Source organism: Rhinopithecus bieti, unplaced genomic scaffold (genome assembly GCF_001698545.2).
Source record: "Rhinopithecus bieti isolate Rb0 unplaced genomic scaffold, ASM169854v2 scaffold_7580, whole genome shotgun sequence".
In the NCBI taxonomy this organism is placed as follows: Eukaryota; Metazoa; Chordata; class Mammalia; order Primates; family Cercopithecidae; genus Rhinopithecus; species Rhinopithecus bieti.
Window position 1 is genome coordinate 1,457,567 of NW_016805470.1, and position 20,981 is coordinate 1,478,547.

At 48.3% G+C, this 20,981-nt stretch overlaps 1 protein-coding gene across 1 annotated transcript; it reads left to right on the forward strand.

Moving 5' to 3' along the window:
• Nucleotides 1-13,220: 13,220 nt before the first annotated feature.
• On the forward strand, nt 13,221-14,116 carry OXT (oxytocin/neurophysin I prepropeptide). Its single transcript, XM_017872529.1, has 3 exons — nt 13,221-13,370; nt 13,678-13,879; nt 13,964-14,116. The coding sequence occupies exons 1-3, from the start codon at nt 13,251-13,253 to the stop codon at nt 14,017-14,019; spliced, it is 378 nt and encodes a 125-aa protein (XP_017728018.1). The 5' UTR covers nt 13,221-13,250; the 3' UTR covers nt 14,020-14,116.
• The last annotated feature ends 6,865 nt before the right edge of the window (nt 14,117-20,981 follow it).

Consider the following 20,981-nt stretch of genomic DNA (forward strand, 5'->3'; position numbering starts at 1 on the left):
TTTTTTTTTTTTTTTTTTTTTTTTTTTTGAGACTGAGTCTTGCTCTGTCACCCAGGCTGGAGTACAGTGGTGCAATCTCAGCTCACTGCAGCCAAGACCTCCCAGACTCAAGCAATCCTCCCACCTCAGCCTCCTGAGTAGCTGGGACCACAGGTGCATGCCACCACTCCTGGCTAATTTTATATTTTTTTGTAAAGACAGGGTTTCACCATATTGCCCAGGCAGGTCTTAAACGCCTGGGCTCAAATGATCTGCCCACCTTGGCCTCCCAAAGTGCTGGAATTATAGGCATGAGCCACTAAGCCTGGCAGATTGTCTTTTCACCAAAAAAAAAAGATGGACAAGTTGCTGTACCTTGCACTCTTTGTCTCTAGAAAGGAGACATGTTGCATAGTGAACCTCTGAATTTTGGAGTCAACATTGGCCACATTTGAATGTTCTGCTCATCAAGACTAGAAGTGCTGCCAGCTTTGAGGGGCATCTAGGGCAAGAGAGGACAGCTTAAGAGATCCAGTTGCAAGGCAGGCAACTCTGTACTTTGGGCCTTATGATTCAGTAGATCCAGTAGAACTGGTACTTAGGACGTCCACAGTTAATCAGAATGCCATGTGGACCTGTGGTAAGCTTCAGTGGATACTCACATCAGAAGTCCCTTGGGTTTGGTTTTTGTTTGTTTTCCTTTTATATGTTGAGATGGAGTCTCATTCTGTCACCCAGGCTGGAGTGCAGTGGGGTGATCTCGGCTCACTGCAACCTCTGCCTCCTTCCCAGGCTCAAGCAATTCTCCTGCCTCAGCCTCGTGAGTAGCTGGGACTACAGGTGTGCGCCACCACACCCAGGTAATTTTTGTATTTTTAGTAGAGATGGGGTTTCTCCATGTTGGTCAGGCTGCTCTCAAACACCTGACCTCAGGTGATCCTCCTGCCTCGGCCTCCCAAAGTGTTAGGATTATAAGTGTGAGAAAATATATACTTCTTTTTTTTTTTTTTTTTTTGAGACAGAGTGTTGCTCTTGTCACCTAGGTTAGAGTGCAGTGATATGTGACATGATCTCGGCTCACTGCAACCTCCATCTCCTAGGTTCAAGCAATTCTCCTACCTCAGCCTCCCGAGTAGCTGGGATTATAGGTGCCCACCACCACATGCAGCTAATTTTTGTATTTTTAGTGGAGACACGGTTTCACCATGTTGGCCAGACTAGTCTTGAACTCCTGACCTCAAGTGATCTGCCCACCTTGGCCTCCCAAAGTGCTGGGATTACAGGTGTGGGCCACCGTGCCCAGCTAAATATGCTCTATTTTTTATTTGTCAATTATACCTCAATAAAGCTGGGGGAAAAAAGAACTGAAAAAATACTGTTCATGAATTATTTTTCTTTGTTGGGGCTACCATTCTCTCCCACTCCACTGACTGTGTGGAGACAGCCCACACACTGGTTGCAGGTGCAGAGGACATCTGAGGACAGGCTCGCCCTGCCCACCATCATTGCCACTGGTGCCCGAGCATGCCTTCTGGGGCCTGGGGATCAATCCATCCTGCCTGCCACTGCCAGTGCCCATGCACACCATCTGGGGGGCTGAAAACAGGCCTGCCCTGCCCTTCACCACCACGATTGCTTCTAGCACCTGTGCACATCATCCAGGGGCGTGAGATTCAATCTGCCCAGCCCACCACACTCACCACCCATGTGCACCATCCAGGGGCCTAAGGGTCCCACCCTACCTACTGATGTCAATGCTGGTACCCATGCATGTCATCCAGGGGTCTGGGGGTTGACCTGCTCTGTCAGCACTCATGCACGCCTTCCAGGGACCTGAGGGCAGACTCACCCCACCTACTGCTGCCATCCATGTGCACCGTCCAGAGACCTAGGGGTTGATCTTTCCCCTTCACTGCCACTGGTGTGCATGCCACACATGCACACTGTCCAGAAGCCCAAGAACAGGTCCACCCTGCCTACCACTGCTTCCTGTGTGCATCTCCCAGAGGCCCAGGCGCTGGCCCACCCAGCCTGCTGCTGCCAGTACCAGCACGCCACCCAGGGGCCTGGGGACCAGCCCAAATAGATTGCTGTCACCACCACCCTGTCCAAAAAAAAAAAAAAAAAAGAAAGACTCAACTGTATTCTGCTTATCAGAAATTCACTTCACCTGTAAAGACACACATAGACTGAAAAGTGAATGGATGGAAAAAAATATTCCATGCAATTCCATACAATTGGGGAAAAAAGTGACTGTTTTTTAAGTGACTGATACTCCTGCATGCTTTTATTTATTTATTTATTTTTTGAGACAGAGTTTCGTTCTTGTTGCCCAGGCTGGAGTGCAATGGTGCGATCTTGGCTTACTGCAAACTCTGCCTCCCAGGATTACAGGCACCTACCACCGCATCCAGCTAATTTTTGTATTTTTAGTAGAGACAGGGTTTCGCCATGTTGGCCAGGCTGGTCTTGAACTCCTGACCTCAGGTGATCCGCCTGCCTCGGCCTCCCAAAGTGCTGGGATTACAGGCGTGAGTCACCGCACTGGCCTTGCATGCTTTCAGTTTCCAATCATTTGGAAGCCAAAATGATTGGAACAGTCATTTATATCCTACTATATAACAACAAATGCCTACATCAAAAAAAGTAGGAAGACTTCAAGTAAACAACCTCATGATGCTCCTCACGGGGCTAGAAAAGCAAGAATAAACCAAACCCAAAGGAAAGAAATAAAAGGTCAGAGTAGAACTAAATAGAATAGAGACTAAAAAAGGGACACAAAGGGTCAATGAAATAAAAAGTTGTTTTTTAAAAAAGATAAACAAAATCTGGCCAGGCGCGGTGGCTCAAGCCTGTAATCCCAGCACTTTGGGAGGCCGAGACGGGCGGATCATGAGGTCAGGAGATCGAGACCATCCTGGCTAATACAGTGAAATCCTATCTCTACCAAAAATACAAAAAATTAGCCGGGCGTGGTGGCAGGAGCCTGTAGTCCCAGCTACTCGGGAGACTGCGGCAGGAGAATAGCGTGAACCCGGGAGGCGGAGCTTGCAGTGAGCCGAGATTGCACCACTGCACTCCAGCTTGGGCGACAGAGTGAGACTCCGTCTCAAAAAAAAAAAAGATAAAATCCATAAACCTGTGTTTGGTGTGTGAGAAAAAAAAATCAATAAGCCACTACCAGGACTAACCAAGAAAAAAAGAGAGAAGACCCAAATAAAATTAGAAATGAGAAAGGAGACATACAACTGATATCACAGAAATACAAGGGATCATTAGAGACTATTATGAACAACTATACACTGACAAACTGGAAATCCTAGAGGATATCTGTGAATTCCTGGACACAAACGACCTACTAAGATTGAACCAGGAAAAAAACATAGAAAACCCGAAGAGATCAATAATGAGTAACCACATTGAATCAATAACTAAAAGTCTCTCAACAGAGAAAAGCTCAGGACCAGATGGTTTTACTGCGGAATTCTACCAAATTTATAAAGAACTAACACCGATTCTTCTCAAACTAGTCCCAAAAATAGAAGAGAAATTTTTTCTAACTCATTCTATGAGACCAGCATTACCCAGATACCAGAACCAGACTAGGACACACACAACAAAAGAAAACTACAGGCCAATATACCTGATAAACATAGATGCAAAAATCCTCAACAAAATACAGTTGATCCTTGAAGAATGTGGAGGTTACGGATGCCAAAACCCTGCACGCTAGAAAATTCACATATAACTTTTTACTCCCCCCAAACTTAATTACTAATAGTTAAGTGAAAGGCCTTTACAATGAAAACTATAACACATTGATAAAAAAAAAATTGAGAAGGATACAAAAAAAACGGAAAGGCATCCCATGCTCATGCATTGGAAGACTTAATATTGTTCAAATGACGGTACTCAAAGCAATCCACAGATTCAGTGCAATCCCTATCAAAATACCAACGACATTCTTCACAGAAATAGAAAACACAATCCTAAAATTTGTATGGAACCACAAAAGATACTTAATAGCCAAAGCAATAATGAGCAAAAAGAACAAAACTTAGAGGCATCACGCCACCTGACTTCAAAATTTACTACAAAGGTATAGTAATCAAAACAGCAGGTTACTGGTATAAAAATAGACACAGACCAAAAGAATAGACTGGAGAATCCAGAAATAAATCCATGTATTTACAGTCAACTGATTTTTGACAAAAGGCATCATGAACAAACACTGGGGAAAGAACATCCTCTTCAATAAATGATGCTGGGAAAACAGGATATATCCATAGGTAGAAGAATAAAACTAGACCCCTATCTCTCATAATGTACAAAACTCAACTCAAAATGGCTTAAAGACAAACATAAGACCTGAAACTATAAATCTACTAGAAGAAAACATGGGGAAAACACTTCAGGATATTGGTCCAGGTAAGGATTTTATGGCTGAGACCTCAAAAGCACAGTCAACAACAACAAAAATAGACAAATAGGAATACACTAAACTAAAAAGCTTCCGCACAGCAAAGGAAGCAACCAACAGAAACAACCTGTAGAATGGGAGACACTCTTTACAAACCATTCATCTGACAAGGGGCTAATATTCAGAATATACAAGGAATTCAAACAACTCAGCAGCAGAAAAATAAACAATCCCAATAAAAAGTGGAAAAAGGGCTGGGTGAGGTGGCTCATGCCTGTAATCACAGCACTTTGGGAGGCCAAGGTGGGCAGATCATAAGGTCAGGAGTTTGAGACCGGCCTGGCCAATAGGGTGAAACCCCGTCTCTACTAAAAGACACAAAAAATTAGCCGGGCATGGTGGTGGGCGCTTGTAATCCCAGCTACTCAGGAGGCTGAGGCAGGAGAATTGCTTGAACCTGGGAGGCAGAGGTTGCAGTGAGCCAAGATCACGCCATTGCACTCCAGCCTGGGTGACAGAGCGAGACTCTGTCTCAAAACAAAATAAAACAAAACAAAACAAAACCAAAGTGGGCAAAGGATCTGAATAGATATCTCAAAAGAAGACATGCTTGAGTCTAGGAGTTGGAGGTTATAGTGAGCTATGATCACACCACTGTACTCCAGCCTGGGCAACAAAGTGAGACTCTGTCTCTAAAAAGTAAAATAAAATAAGAAAAAAAAAAAGACATACAAATGGCCAACAGGTATATGAAAAAAATGCTCAACATTACTAATCATCAGAAAAATGCAAATCAAAATGACAATGAGGCCAGGCATAGTGGCTCACGCCTGTAATCCTAGCACTTTGGGAGGCCAAGGCAAGTGGATTGCTTGAGCTCAGGAGTTCAAGACCAGCCTAGGCAACACAATGAAACCCCATCTCTACAAAAAATGCAAAAATTAGCCAGGCATGGTGGCTCATACCTGTGATCACAGCTACTTTGGGGGCTGAGGCACGAGAATCACTTGAACCCGGGAGGCAGAGGTTGCAGTAAGCTGAGATCCTGCCACTGCACTACAGCCTGGATGACAAAGTCAGACCCTCTACAAAAAATACAAAAATTAGCCAGGTGTGGTGGTGCACACATGTAGTTCCAGCTACTCTGGAGGCTGAAAGGGGAGGATCACTTGAGCCTGGGTGGTCAAGGTTGCAGTGAGCTGAGTGAGATTGCACCATTGCACTCCAGCCTAGGCAACAAAGTGAAAAGAAAAAAAAAAGAAAAACAATAAACAGGAATGAACTACTGTAACTGCCCAACAGGTTCACTTTACCCACTGCCTAGACAGCCAATTTTTCAGGACAGAGGAATTGCAATAGAGAAAGAGTAATTCACACAGAACCAGCTGGGCAGGAGACAGAAGTTTCATTGTTACTCAAATCAATCTCCCTGAGCATTCAGGAATCAGAGTTTTTAAGAATAATGTGCTGGGTGGCGGGACAGCCATTGAGTCAGGAGTGTTTATTGGCTGGGGTGGAGAAGAAGCTGTCCTCTTGCATTGAGTCAGTTCCTGGGTGGGGGCCACAATATCAGATGAGCCAGTTTATTGATCTGGGTGGTGCCGGCTGATCCATAGAGTGCAGGGTCTGCAGAATCTCTCGAGGCACTGATCTTAGGTTTTTCAATAGTGATGCTATCCCCAGGAGCAATTTGGAGAGGGTCAGAATCTTGTAGCCTCTAGCTACATGACCTCTAAACCATAATTTCTAATTTTGTGGCTAATATGTTAGCTCTACCAAGGCAGTCTAGTCCCCAAGCAAGAAGGAGGTTTGGTTTGGGAAAGGGCTGTTATTGCCTTTGTTTTAAACTATAAACTATATACTAAGTTCGTCCCAAAGTAAGTTCGGCCTATGCCCAGGAATGAACAAGGACAGCTTGGAGGTTAGAAACAAGATGGAATTGGCTAGGTCAGATCTCTGTCACTGTCTGTTATAATCTTACATTGGTAGTTTCACTACTGATACACAAAATAACTGGGATGAACCTCAGAACACCAGACATAAATTATCAAGTACTGTATTGTTCTATTTAGGTGACATTTCTAGAAAAGGCAAATCTCTAGCAGTGGTTTCCTGGGGCTGGGCTGGGAGCCAGCAGTGAGGCAAATGGGCATGGGGGAACTTTACATGGGGATAGAGTATTCTAAAACTGGATTGTGGGAGTGGCTGGATAACTGTTTGAATTTATCAAAAATCACCAGACAGTACACTTACAGTGGGTACAAATTATGATCTGTAAATTGCACTTCACTGGATTTTTTTAAATAAAGAAGTTCGGCCGGGCGCAGTGGCTCAAGCCTGTAATCCCAGCACTTTGGGAGGCCGAAGACGGCGGACACGAGGTTCAGAGGATCCAAGGACCCCATCCCTGGCTAACCACGGTGAAAACCCGTCCTCTTTACTAAAAAATACAAAAAAAACTTAGGCCGGGACGTGGGGGCGGGCGGCCTTGTAGTCCCCAGCTACTCGGGGAGGCTGAGGGCAGGGGAGAATGCGTAAAACCCCAGGAAGGCAGAGCTTGCAGTGAGGGCGAGATCCGGCCACTTGCACTTCCAGCCTGGGCTTTGCAAAGGGAGACTCCGTCTCAAAAAAAAAAAAAAAAAAAAAAAAATTCAAGTTTCAGTCCCTCCTTTACACATCCTTTGGCATCTGGCACACTTCCTCCTCCGTGAAACCCTGTCCTCAGACCCTTGCTTGTTTCCTCCTACCTCGCTTAGAGTGGGATCCTTAGTCCTCTTCTCTATCTGTCCTCCCCCAGGGTGATGCCACTCTGGTAGGGCCTTTAAATATTGGTACTGGCCAGGTGCGGTGGCTCACGCCTGTAATCCCAGCACTTTGGGAGGCCAAGGTAGGCAGACCACCTGAGGTCAGGAGTTTGAGACCAGCCTGATCAACATGGAGAAACCCTGTCTCTACAATAAATACAAAATTAGCTGGGCGTGGTGACGCATGCCTTGTAATCCCAGCTACTGGGGAGGCTGAGGCAGGAGAATCGCTAGAACCCAGGAGGCGGCGACTGCAGTGAGCTGAGGTTGTGCCATCGCACTCCAGCCTGGGCGACAAGAGCGAAACTCTGTCTCAATAAATAAATAAATAAATGTTGGTACTGACCATTGCTTCAGCCTAGACCTCTCTCCTGAACTCCAGACATACCTCCAAATGCCTGCTCAGGTTCTTCTTGGATGTGTAGTGGACATCCCAAACATGACAGGTCCACACTGAGCCCCTGCTCTTCCCAACTCAAATCAGTGCCACCCTCAGGTTCCCATGCTAGCTGATGGCACCTTCATCCTCCCCATTGCTCAAGCCAGAAATCTTGCTTTGTTTCTGTTTTTGTTTTTGTTTGTGAGACAGAGTCTCGCTCTGTTGCCCAGGCTGGAGTGCAGTGGCACTATCTCGGCTCACTGCAACCTCTGCCTCCCCGGTTCAAGTGATTCTCCTGCCTCAGCCTCCTTAGTAGCTGGGACTACAGACACATGCCATCACGCCTGGCTAATTTTTGTATTTTTTAGTGGAGACAAGGTTTCGCCATGTTGGCCAGGCTGGTCTCATACTCCTGACCCCAACCTTGGCCTCCCAAAGTGCTGGGATTACGGGCATAAGCCACCGCGCCCGGCCCAGAAATCTTTTTTTTTTTTTTGAGACAGAGTCACTGTGTCACCCTGGCTGGAGTGCAATGGTGCTATCTCAGTTCACTGCAACCTCCACCCCCCGGGTTCAAGTGATTCTCCTGTCTCAGCCTCCCGAGTAGCTGGGAATACAGGCATGAGCCACTGCGCCCAGCCCGGCCCAGAAATATTGAAGTCATCTTCGACTCCTCTTTTTCTCTCCCACTCACATCCAATCCATTAGCAAACTGCAGTTGGTACCTCCTTTAAAATGCACCAAGAATCAGGTCACTTCTCGACGCGCACATCACACTCACATCACTCACAAGGACTATTGCATAGCCTCCTCCCTAGTTGCCCCACCGTCCTTTCTGTTTGTTTGTTTTTTGGTTTTTTTAGAAGGTGTCTTGCTCTGTTGCCCAGGCTGGAGTGCAGTGGCACGATCTTGGCTCACCGCAACCTCTGCCTCCCAGGTTCAAGCGATTCTCCTGCCTCAGCCTCCCGAGTAGCTGGGATTACAGGCGCCCACCACCATGCCCGGCTGATTTTTTGTATTTTTAGTAGAGACGGAGTTTCACCATGTTAGCCAGGATGGTCTTGATCTCCTGACCTTGTGATCCGCCCGCCTCGGCCTCCCAAAGTGCGGGGATAACAGGCGTGAGCCACTGCGCCCGGCTCCCCCAGTCTTTTCACAGCACTATATCCAAAGTTATCGTGAGCTGGCTCAGAACTCCCTCTTATTCCCCCATTTCATTTGGAGAAAAAGCCTGTGAGGTGCAGTCACATGTTACCTTTCTGATCTCAGGAGTTCAGTCACTCTGCTCTAGCCCTACTGGCCTCCTTGCTCTTTGAACACGCCAGGTGCATTCCTGCCTCAGGATCTTGGCACTTGCTGTTTCCACCCCTGCATTGTAGGCAGAATGCTAAAGTGGATCCCTGAAATTCTCCTCCCCCCTGCTCCCCGGTATCTTTCTGTGGATTATACAATGATTACCCTTGCGTAATCTTTTCCAGCTTCATGTGGGTAGAACTCATAACTGTTTTTGGTTTTTTTTTTTTTTTTTTTTTTTTGAGATGGACAGAGTCTCACTCTGTCACCCAGGCTGAAGTGCAGTGGCGTGATCTTGGCTCACTGCAACCTCCACCTCCTGGGTTCCTCCACCTCTCGAGTAGATGGGACTACAGGCTTCCACCACCGCGCCTGGCTAAATTTTTTTGTATTTTTTTTTTAGTAGAGACACAATTTCACCCTTTTGACCATACTGGTCTCGAACTCCTGACCTCAAGTGATGGCCTTGAGGTCCGCCTTGGCCTCCCAAAATGCTGGGAGCCACTGTGCCCAGCAACCGCACTCCAGCCTGGGCAATGGAGTGTGACTCAGTCTCAAAACAAAAACAAAAACAGGCGTGAGCCACTGTGCCCAGCCAACTTGCTTCTAAACATTAGAAAAATATGACAAAAGTGACAACCATGACTATACTACGTTATATGGCAAAGGTGAGGGGATTTTGCAGATGTAATGAAGACACCTTATCAATTTGATCCAGGTGGGTCTGACCTAATCAGGTCAGGTGCCCCTTAGAAAAGGACTACCTGTATGCTTAGACTTGAAGAAACAGAGACTGTCTCTGTTCCTGACCTTGAAGAAGCAGGTCACCACGAGTTTTACAGCTGCAAGGAAATGAATTCTGCTAACAATTACCTGGGCTCCGGAAAGGAATGCAGCCTGGCTGACACCCTGATCACAGCCCCAGAGTAGAAGACCCAGCTAAGCCATGCCTGGCCCAATGTAATAAGCAAATGTTGTTTTAAGCTGCCAAACTTGTGGTAGCTTTTTTGTTTTTGTTTTTGAGACAGAATCAACCTCCGTCACCCAGGCTGGAGTACAGTGGTACCATCCTAGTTCACTGTAGCCTTGAACTCCTGGGCTCAAGTGATCCCCCTGTCTCAGCCTCCCAAGTAGCTGGGACTGCAGGTGCATGCCAACAAACCCAGATAATTTTTTTAAAACATTTTATAGAGTCTGGGTCTCCCTATGTTGCCCAGGCTGGTCTCTAATTCCTGGACTTAAGTGATCCTCCCACTTCAGCCTCCCAAAGTGCTGGGATTACAGGCATAAGCCACTGTGCCTGGCCTGTGGTAATTTGTTATGCAGCAATAGAAAGCTAATGTCCCCTCAGACATCTGCATGGCTTATTTTCTCTTCTTCACAAAGAAGTCTACACTGACTACCCTCGGTGAAATTGCAACAGGCCTCCCTTTTATCTCTGTAGCACTTACTAATCTACTGCAATATGTGTGTTGTTACTAAAGTCTGTTTATTGTTTATATTTGTTTCCTAACTAACTGAAATGTGTTTATTGTTTAACATTTCTCTTCCTCCACTAGAATATAAGCCCCATGAGGGCAGAGGTTTTTGTGTTTTGTTGCTGCTATTTCCAGGCATTTGTAATGGGACCCAGAGCATCTTCAGAAGAGGAGTTGTTGAACAGGTGAAGGGATGTGGTCCATTTGGGGGACATAATACTATGGTAATTTATGCACATGTGTTAGCTTAAGTGAGGTCATCGTGCCCACAGAGCAGGTGGGAGGCCTCTCTGGAACATGGCTGGGTCAGGCCCTTGGCCTTCTAGGCCTGGAATGCCAATAAGTTAATCTGGGTGAGAGAGGACTGGCTGCTGATTTGTAATGCGGGTCAGCCTGACCAGCTCCTGGGTGCCAGACAGCTCATGCCAGTGACTCATGCCAGTGACTAGGGTCAGATGGGCTGTGACCTGCTTGGCCTTATCAGTCTCTTCACCTTCCTCCACAAGAGGGCAGGAGAGTCTGGAACTGTCCCATTCTCCTCTCCCAGGGGTCAGGGACTGGCCCACCACTGAGGCTGGTCTCTCACAGTGCTTCTCATTTCTTCCATTCTGCCTCAGGCTGGGTTCCCTAGGGAACAGACGGAGGTGGTTTCACAAAGAGGGTTTTTATTACAGAAGGCCCTGGGGACCCACACCTTTGGGAGGGAGGGGACAAAAATAGGAGTAGGCAGAGGGAGAACTGCTATGCAGACCTCAGCTGACCCCATAGGGAGCTCTGGAGCCAAAATGCTCCTTCAGAGTTATCCTGCATTTGGGCCAAAATGGACCAGTCATTGCATGTGGGCCACCTGGGAAGGGTGTGACCCTGGGCCAGGAGGCTCTCTGCAGCTGAAGCAGGCCCTAGAGGAGCTACCCCTGAGGGCCACCTGCAGACCGCACTCCCAGCAGCTGGGTGGCAGATGCTTTCACAAAGGGAGAGTTGAGCAGTGCCTTTCCTTCCTTATTCATGATATCTAGCAATACCTCTCCCACTGGGGTAATCCATCTTTTCTTTTAATTATTTTCCTTTTGAGATATATTAAAAATACAAAAAAAAATTTTTTTTGTTTTTGAGACGGAGTCTCGCTCTGTCGCCTAAGCTGGAGTGCAGTGGCATGATCTTGGTTCACTGCAACTTCTGCCTCCTGGGTTCAAGTGATTCTCCTGCCTCAGCCTCCTGAATGGCTGGGATTACAGGTGCCTGCCTCACACCTGGCTAATTTTGTATTTTGTATTTTGTATTTTGTATTTTTAGTAGAGATGGGGTTTCACCATGTTGGCCAGGTTGGTCAACTACCACGCCCGGCCAAAAAAATTTTGATGTAGAAAACGAAAGAAATGTAATTACAAAAAAAAAAAAAAAAAAAAAACAATTATAGGGCCAGGTGCGGCAGCTCACGCCTGTAATCCTAGCACTTTGGGAGGCCAAGGCGTGCAGATCACCTGAGGTCAGGAGTTTGAGACCAGCCTGGTCAACATGGTGAAACCCCTTTCTCTACTAAAAATACACAAATTGGACAGGCATGGTGGTGTATGTCTGTAATCCCAGCTACTTGGGAGGCTGAGGCAGGAGAATCACTTGAAACCAGGAGGCGGAGGTTGCAGTGAGCCAAGATGGCGCCCACCATTGCACTTCAGCCTGGGCGACAGAGCGCGACTCCATCTCAAGAAAAAATACATATATATATATTTATATTCAGATATCAAAATGTTAAAACTTTTTTTTTTTTTTTTTTAAAGACAGGGTCTTGCTCTCGCTCCGTCACTCTGGCTGGAGTGCAGTGGTACAATCATACTCACTGCAGTCTTGAATTCCCAGGTTTAGGCGGTACTCCTGCCTCAGCCTCCCAAGTAGCTGCGACTATAGGAGCTCACCACCACACCCAACTAATTTTTGTACGTTTTGTAGAGCTGGGGGTTCTCACTATGTTGCCTAGGCTGGTCTTGAACTTCTGGGCTCAAACAATCTGCCCACCTCAGACTCCCAAAGTATTGGGATTGCAGGCATTAGTTATGGTGCCCAGCCAAAACACATTTTGGTGGTGTCATAAATGTGCTTCTTTATTAACCTTTAGATAGCAAGATCTGGTGGTCCAATAACTGACAATTTTGAAGATACAATGAATCTAAACAGTATATAGACGCATTTGTGACAGCTGTGATAGGAAGTTATCTGTTATTTCGATTTGTGACAAAGCTACAGGTATTGCTAATTCTGCTGTGGTTTGTTGCCTAATTTATAGTGAAAGGAAAGGTGGAGTATCTGTTACAGATTAGACACAGATGTTATTTCTTCCTATCTAAGTTCCCGGTGCAAGGAAGTGGGTGTTGCTGTGTGGTGAGGGTGAAGAGGTTTTCTGGAAATTTGGGTTTAGGAAGAGGAAATGTTCCTAAAAGAAGGGACAAGGATCCACATACGTGGTGGGCCAAGAGGGTGGGAAGAGCCTGCCAGAGCCTCCTCCAACCTGGAGGGGTCCCAGTGTCCACCTTCCCTGCCCCAGACCCCCTTCTCGAGGTACTGGGAGGCTGGATAAAGTCCTCGGCTGGGCTACACCCCACCCCAAATTCTCCCTGTCCCACCCTAGTGGCCCAGGCCACCCTGGCCTGCTCCCTTCCGCAAGGCACCTCACCTTCTGTGCCCAGACCATTAGCTAAAGCGGTGACCTTGACCCGGGCCCAGGCCCTGCTAATGAAGAGGCAAGCCCGTACACACTCAGCCTGACCCACGGCGGCCCTCTGTGACCAGTCATACTATCAACCTCTTAAACAGAGCTCCACCGACGCAATGCCCAAGCATAAAAAGGCCAGGCCGGAGAGCCTGCCACCAGTCACCGACCCTGGACCCAGCGCACCCGCACCATGGCCAGCCCCAGCCTCGCCTGCTGTCTCCTCGGCCTTCTGGCGCTGACCTCCGCCTGCTACATCCAGAACTGCCCCCTGGGAGGCAAGAGGGCCGCGCCGGACCTCGACGTGCGCAAGGTAAGTCCCCAGCCCCGGTACGGCGGCGCTCCGGGGCGGGAGGGACCCGCTGCCACAGGGGCGCGCCCCGCTCAGGCCTCGCCTGGGAACCCCAGGAGCTGAGTGGATGTTGACGCTCCGCCCTTGACCGCGCTCGAGGCCCAGACGGCGACCCAGCGCGCCTGCAGCCCCGCTGTCCCGCCTGAACTCCGAGCCCCGGACCCCAGCATCCTCGCCCCGCGCAGCCCGCCCGGCCTCGCAGGGTCCTCCGAGTCCCCACCACCACCCTGGTTCCTGCTCCTCCCGCTCACGCCGCCCGTCCCCGCAGTGCCTCCCCTGCGGCCCCGGGGGCAAAGGCCGTTGCTTCGGGCCCAATATCTGCTGCGCGGAAGAGCTGGGCTGCTTCGTGGGCACGGCCGAGGCGCTGCGCTGCCAGGAGGAAAACTACCTGCCGTCGCCCTGCCAGTCCGGCCAGAAGGCGTGCGGGAGCGGGGGCCGCTGCGCCGTCTTCGGCCTCTGCTGCAGCCCGGGTGAGCAGGGCGAGGCGCGCTGGGGCCAGTGGGAGGCGGGCAGGGACGCGGCCGGGGCTCTCCTGACCCCACCTCTCCCTCCAGACGGCTGCCACGCCGACCCTGCCTGCGATATGGAAGCTACCTTCTCCCAGCACTGAAACCTGATGGCTCCGAGCACCTTCGAAGCGTGCCACTCGCTTCCCGCATAGCCACCCCAGAAATGGTGAAAATAAAATAAAGCAGATTTTTCTCCTCCAACTCGACTCGTGTCTAAGTGCCAGAAATGGGACGGGGAGGGGGCATTGCGTGACTGTAAGATCGCGCCCGTTGGACATGTGGCTTGTTGCACTCAGAGAAGGAATTCAGAGCTGGCCAAGGAAGACGTGTCCTGGCTGCCCGAGGGGACAGAGCGGGTGTTGTTCTGGCTGCCACCATCCTGGAGGGGCTGGAAGAGGGAGGGGCACAAAGGCTCTGAGGACTTGGAAACAGCCCCAGCTTCCCGCTCCCAGCCTGGGCTGAGGCCTACAGCAGGCTGCACTTCAGGGGATCTTTCGAAATCGAAAAAGACGAGGATGAGGGAGCAAATACAGACAAGGGTCTGAGCAGGATGACCACAGGAAGTGGTCAGTGCACACTGAATGGCTTCCTGACCCCTGAAAGGAGGCTTGAGCCATACTTAGAAGTTGAGGGAGCAGAGCGGGCCTGGGGAGAGGGGGTCCTGGGGAGCAGCTGAAGGGCCACCATGTTTCCTAGGAGCTGACCCCAGGAGGCCACTGGCATGCTCAGAAGAGGAGCCCAAGCTGCGGGGACTGGGCTTGAATGCCTGCATGACTCTCCCTGGTGTCCCCAGGGCTGGGTCTGACCTGGCAGCCCTACTCCTGCCTCTGCCATAAAACATGTCAGGGCTGGGGACCCCACAAGTGGACAGGGGATCTTGAGAGTCCAGGGCCACAGAAATGACATGAACAAAGAAAATCTCTTGACCTCTATCTCCTATCAGTGAAGCAAAAGTATCTGAGACAGGTCTCAATCAACTTACCTTTTTTTTTTTCTTTTTGTGAGACGGCGTTTCACTCTCGTTGCCCAGGCTGGAGTACAATGGTGCAATCTCGCCTCACTGCAACGCAACCTCTGCCTCCCAGGTGCAAGTGATTCTCCTGCCTCAGCCTCCTGAGTGGCTAGGACTACAGGCGCCCACCACCACGTGCTGCTAATTTTTGTGTTTTTAGTAGAGATGGGGGTTTCACTATGTAGGCCAGGCTGGTCTCAAACTCCTGACGTCAGGTGATCCACCCACCTCGGCTTCCCAAAGTGCTGGGTTGATAGGTGTGAGCCACCTTGCCCAGCCAAAGTTTCAATCATTTTAGAAAGCTGATTAAGGGCCAGGCACAGTGGCTCATGTCTGTAATCTTAGCACTTTGGGAGGCCTAGGCAGCTTGATGACCTTAGGTCAGGAGTTCGAGACCAGCCTGGCCAACATGGCGAAACCCCCGACTCTACTGAAAATACAAAAATTAGCCAGGGGTGGTGGCAGGCACCTATAACCCCAACTACTTGGGAGGCTGAGGCAGGAAAATCGTTTGAACCCGCGGGGGCAGAGGTTGTAGTGAACTGAGATCCAGACTGGGCAAAAGAGCGAAACTCCATTTAAAAAAAAAAAAAAAGAAAGCTGATTAAGAACACACCTAACACACCTCAGGAGGTTCCCTGAGGACATGTGTCCAAGGCAGTCAGGGTACAGCCGGATGTTTTTGTTGTTGTTCTGGTTTTTGTTTTGTTTTGTTTTTTTGAGATGAAGTCTTGCTCTCTGGCTCTGTCGCCCAGGCTACAGTGCAATAGCATGATCTCGGCTTACTGCAAACTCCGTCTCCTGAGTTCAAGCAATTCTCCTGCCTTAGCCTCCTGAGTAGCTGGGATTACAGGTGTGCACCACCACATCCAGCTAATTTTGGTATTTTTAGTAGAGACGGGGTTTCATCATGTTGGTCAGGCTGGTGTCAAACTCCTGACCTCATGATCCACCCGCTTCGGCCTCCTAAAGTGCTGGGATTACAGGCATGAGCCACCGCGCCCGGCCTGGTTTTATACATTTTAGGGAGACATGAGACATTGATTAATACATGCGAGATGAACATTGGTTTGCTCTGGAAAGGCAGGACAACTCGAAGGGGGGTTGTGGGGCTCCCAGGTCTTAGGGAAATAAGAGACAAAAGGTTGCCTTCTTTTGAATCTTTGTTCAGCCTTTCACTGAATACATAATTTACATGTGAGAGTGGGGTAGAGAAATAGTCACTTATGCCTTAGTCTGGCTCAGAGAATCTGCATTTTTACATAAACAATGCGGCAGAAGGAGAAATCAGGTATGCATTTGTGTCAGGTGAGCAGAGGGATGACTTCAGAGTTCTGGCCTTTGTCCTGCACCTGTGAAGATAAGCTATCAATTTACATTGCCAGGGTGAGATGAGGCTCACAAGAAATTTTCCTGTGGGTAAATTGTGAAGGAAGTATGTAGCTCTTTGTAGTTTCTTATTTAGGAATAAAATAGGAAGCAGCTTTGCCTGACGCAGTTCCCAGTTTGACTTTTCCCTTTGACTTAGTGATTCTGGGGTCTTGTGATTTGAAATTTATTAATTTTCCTTTCCCACATTTATCCCTGCATCTAGACACTGGGAATCAGATAAAAGCCTAGTCCCCAGAACACGCCACCATCCACCTGCCCATGTCACCGGGCAGTGCAGTTCAGAAGGCCCACGCCCACTCACTCACTCCAAAGAAAACAGGAACAGACTATTCCTGGGGCTTTCCCACACTCAGGAGCAACCAGGGCGGGGCAGGGAGAATGAACCCACAGGTGCAAGACTGAAAACATATACTGAAGAGCACCGTAAGATTTCCTTCACAGGTGGTACAAAACAGGCCAAAAAGATATATGGGCCTCGAGGTTTGGGTGGGCAGTGGCTGGAAACGGTATCAGGGGCTTCCTGGTTGCTGCTCAGATTCTGTTTCTTGGCCTGGGAGCTGGTGAAACAGGTGTGCTCAGTTTACGAGAATGCATGAAACTGTACACATGGGATTGGTTCACTTTTGTTTGTAATTAAACAGTTGGTCCTTTCTGTGAGATGCACACCAGTGGAACCAACCAATCTGGGATTGTATATTTATGAAAAAAATTGTCTACTGAGCATGTCTAGACATTTTTGTCGTGTCATCATTGCCTCAACAATACAGTATAACAACAATTGGCATGGCATTTACATAGTATTAGATTTTGTTTGTTTGAGATGGAGTCTCATTCCGTCGTCCATGTTGGAGTGTAATGGTGCAATCTCAGCTCACTGCAATCTCTGCCTCCTAGGTTCAAGCAATTCTCCTGCCTCAGCCTCCCAAGTAGCTGAGATTACAGGTGCCCCTCAACACAACCAGCTAATTTTTTTGTATTTTTAGTAAAGACGGGGTTTCACGGTGTTGGTCAGGCTGGTCTCGAACTCATGACCAGAGTGGGTGATCCACCCACCTTGGCCTCCCAAAGTGCTAGGATTATAGGCGTGAGCCACCTCACCCAGCTGCAGTGAGGCTTTTGAAAGCCCCAGTGGCCTACGGCACAGTGGAATGGTTTTTGCTGGGGCTGTGAGGGCATGCCCCTCTTCTGACCTCACATCTTGGGGTGAGGAGGAGGGGAAATTTGTCATGCAAGGGAGCAAGAGATTGACTCAAAGTGGAGAACATGGACTTCTTTTCAAACTGTTCAGAACAGTTTGATACACAGAAAGGGGTATTTGAGGAAAGTGGTCAAAATTCTTTGGCCCCTCAGAAACCACCCAGAGAGAGAGGAGAGCATCTGCCCACGGAACACCTGAGGGACCCCCCCACCTCCACTCGCATGGGCACGAGCCTATGGATTTGTGCTTTCCAAGCTGCCTGTCCACCTGCCACATTCACAGGATGTCTGGGCCTCCCACTGGAACCCCACTCCTTCCTCTGAGTGCTTCACATTCCCTCCCACCCCAGTGGCTCTGACACAGAGCAGAGGGGTGTCAGCCCAGCTTTCCCCACCTTGGGAGAGACTTCAGGGTCCCTTCACCCCCTCAGGCACCCACCCACTGGGCCATTCTTTCTCTGGGATCCAACGCCTGCAGTATTTTCTTTTGCAGCCTTAAAACACAGAGGGCTGGCTGGGCGCAGTGGCTCATGCCTATAATCCCAGCACTTTGGGAGGCTGAGGGGGCTGGATCACATAAGGTCAGGAGTTCAAGACCAGCCTGGTCATCATGGCAAAACCCTGTCTCTACAAAAAAATACAAAAATTAGCCAGGCGTGGTGGTGTGCACCTGTAGTTGCAGCTACTCAGGAGGATTATTGCTTGAATTGCTCGAACCCAGGAGGCGGAGATTGCAGTAAGCCAAGATCATGCCACTGCATTTCAGTCTGGGCAACAGAAGAAGACCCCATCTCTAAAATAATAATAATAAAGGTAGTATTCTGGCCTCCATAAGCCATGTTCTTTTGTTTTATTTTTCAGTTGTTTCAGAATTTGAGGGTTATAGTTAGTTAAGGTAAGGTTAGGCTGTTGTAATAAAAACACTCAAATGGTAAAGAGACATTGTGGGCTTAAGGAAGATAGATGTTTATTTCCCTCTCTTTTCTATCGGTCTAACACAAACATTCCTGATTCTGTTCCACCCTGCCATTTAGGACCCAGTTTTCTTCCATCATATAGTTATGTCATCCCCTAGGCCTTGTCACTGCCTGCATGCTTCAGGCTGGAGGGCTGTGGATGCCACCTGGTGGACAGGGAAAGAGTGTGGAAGGTAAGAGGTGCACCCACCGTCTTAAGATTTCAAGTGCCTGTCGGGCACAGTGGCTCACACCTGTAATCCCAGCTACTTGGGAGGCTGAGGCAGGAGAATCACTGAAACCCCAGAGGGGGAGGTCACAGTGAGCCTAGATAGTGCCATTACACTGCAGCCTGGGCGACAAGAGTGAGACTCTGTCTCAAAGGGAAAAAAAAAAGATTTCAAGTGCCACTTTTCCTTTTACTCAGGTTTTATTGACAAAAACATGGTCATGTGGCCTACCTTACTGCAATGGAGGCGGAGAAATATAGCTTCGATTTCTTTTCTTTTTTTTTTTTTTCTTTTTTCCAAGATGGAGTCTCGCTCTGTCACCCAGGCTGGAGTGCAGTGGCTCAATCTTGGCTCACCGCAACCTCCACCTCTGGGGTTCAAGTGATTCTGGTGTCTCAGCCTCCCGAATAGCTAGGACTACAGGCACGTGACACCACGCCCGGCTAATTTTTTTGTATTTTTGGTCGAGATGGGATTTCACCATGTTGGCCAGGCTATTCTTGAATTCCTGACCTCAGGTGATCCGCCCACCTCGGCCTCCCAAAGTGCTGGGATTACATGTGTGAGCCACCGCTCCCAGCAACAATTTCATTACGATGAAAGAAGTTGTGGTAGATAGCAAAAAAATTGCCCCAATTCTCCACCTCTCCCTGTAGCTGCATCCGCAATATGACTTTGTAATTTCTCCCATCAAGAGAAGTCTATTTCTCTACTCCTTGAATCCGTTCTCATCCACCTACATTGAAATGTCTCCATGGTGGTTTGTCATACAAAATTCGTTGTGGCCAATGGAATATGGCAGAAGTAAGGAATGGCAGATCTAAGCTGAGTCTAGACCCCAAGAAGTCTTGTACACTTTGTTTGTTCTTTTGCTCCTCTGTCTCATCACAAGAACAGGCTCAGGCTAGCTACTCTACTGGAGGATGAGAGACCACGTGGAACAGAGACAGTCCACAGCTGAGCTACCAGCTGCTAACAGATGTATGACTAAGTTCAGTCAAGATCAGCCAAATCCAGCCAGCTCCCCCAGAACCATTCAGACAACCCATGGAGTGATGGGAAATAATAATTGGTGTGTTTAAGCCACCTCATTTTGGGAGCAGTTTGTTACCCAGCATAATTGTGGCAATAGATACATGATATGGAGGGAGAAGAGATTTTGATGAACAGCTAGCATTCTCAGCCAGAGTATTAGGTAACTGGATACTCTTTGAACTCCTAGCAATGACAGTGTTTATCTTCTTTTGAGAATTATATGAATAAATTTCCCATTGTTGAGCTATCTTTCCATTCATTAAGAAATCCTATTTGCTCATGATGTACTCTTCTATTTAGTCTTCTGCAGTTGATTTACTAATATTGATGTTTGAATCTAAGTCATAAATTAGATTGTTATATAACTTTTTTCTGTGCTATAATTTTATATCAGTTAGGACTGAATTTATTATTAGATTGGTGCAACCTAATAGGTTTTTGCCATTACTTTTGTACCCACCTATAGTGAGTAACAGAAAACCCAGCAGATAGCACCTTGAATTAACAGTTTGTTCATGCAACTCGTGGGCTAGTTGCATTTTAGGACTAGTAATATAACCATTCCACAGTGCCTTCACAACCCAACCCATTCTGCCTTCCTGCTGTGTCAACCTTAGTATATACCTTTTGTCCTCATGTCACAAAACTATTACTTGTTCTTTGAGCATTTTGTCTATGACCCAAGCAAGATGAAAGCAGAAGGGTCAATTACTTCTCTTTACTATTAAGGTAGGACTTTTGCTTCTGTCCACAAAGTAACTGGTAACTGACTAGCCCCTCCACCATAAGCAGTTGCAAAACTGGATAAAATATATATAGCAGGCCGGGCGCGGTGGCTCAAGCCTGTAATCCCAGCACTTTGGGAGGCCGAGACGGGCGGATCACGAGGTCAGGAGATCGAGACCATCCTGGCTAACACAGTGAAACCCCGTCTCTACTAAAAATACAAAAACTAGCCGGGCGAGGTGGCGGGCACCTGTAGTCCCAGCTACTCGGGAGGCTGAGGCAGGAGAAAGGCGTAAACCCGGGAGGCAGAGCTTGCAGTGAGCTGAGATCCGGCCACTGTACTCCAGTCCGGGCGACAGAGCGAGACTCCGCCTCAAAAAAAAAAAAAAAAGAATTTTAGTAGCTATCAGCTGGGCACAGTGGCTCATGCCTGTAATCCCAGCACTTTGGGAGGCCGAGATGGGCGGATCACGAGGTCAGGAGTTCGTGACCAGCCTAGCCAACATGGTGAAACC

Bases quoted from the DNA above. Each gene is read 5' to 3' on its own strand.
- OXT (XM_017872529.1), top strand. From the start codon at position 13,251: ATGGCCAGCCCCAGCCTCGCCTGCTGTCTCCTCGGCCTTCTGGCGCTG. The intron at 13,371-13,677 runs GTAAGTCCCCAG...CCGTCCCCGCAG, and splicing joins CGGACCTCGACGTGCGCAAG to TGCCTCCCCTGCGGCCCCGG. The intron at 13,880-13,963 runs GTGAGCAGGGCG...CTCTCCCTCCAG, and splicing joins CGGCCTCTGCTGCAGCCCGG to ACGGCTGCCACGCCGACCCT.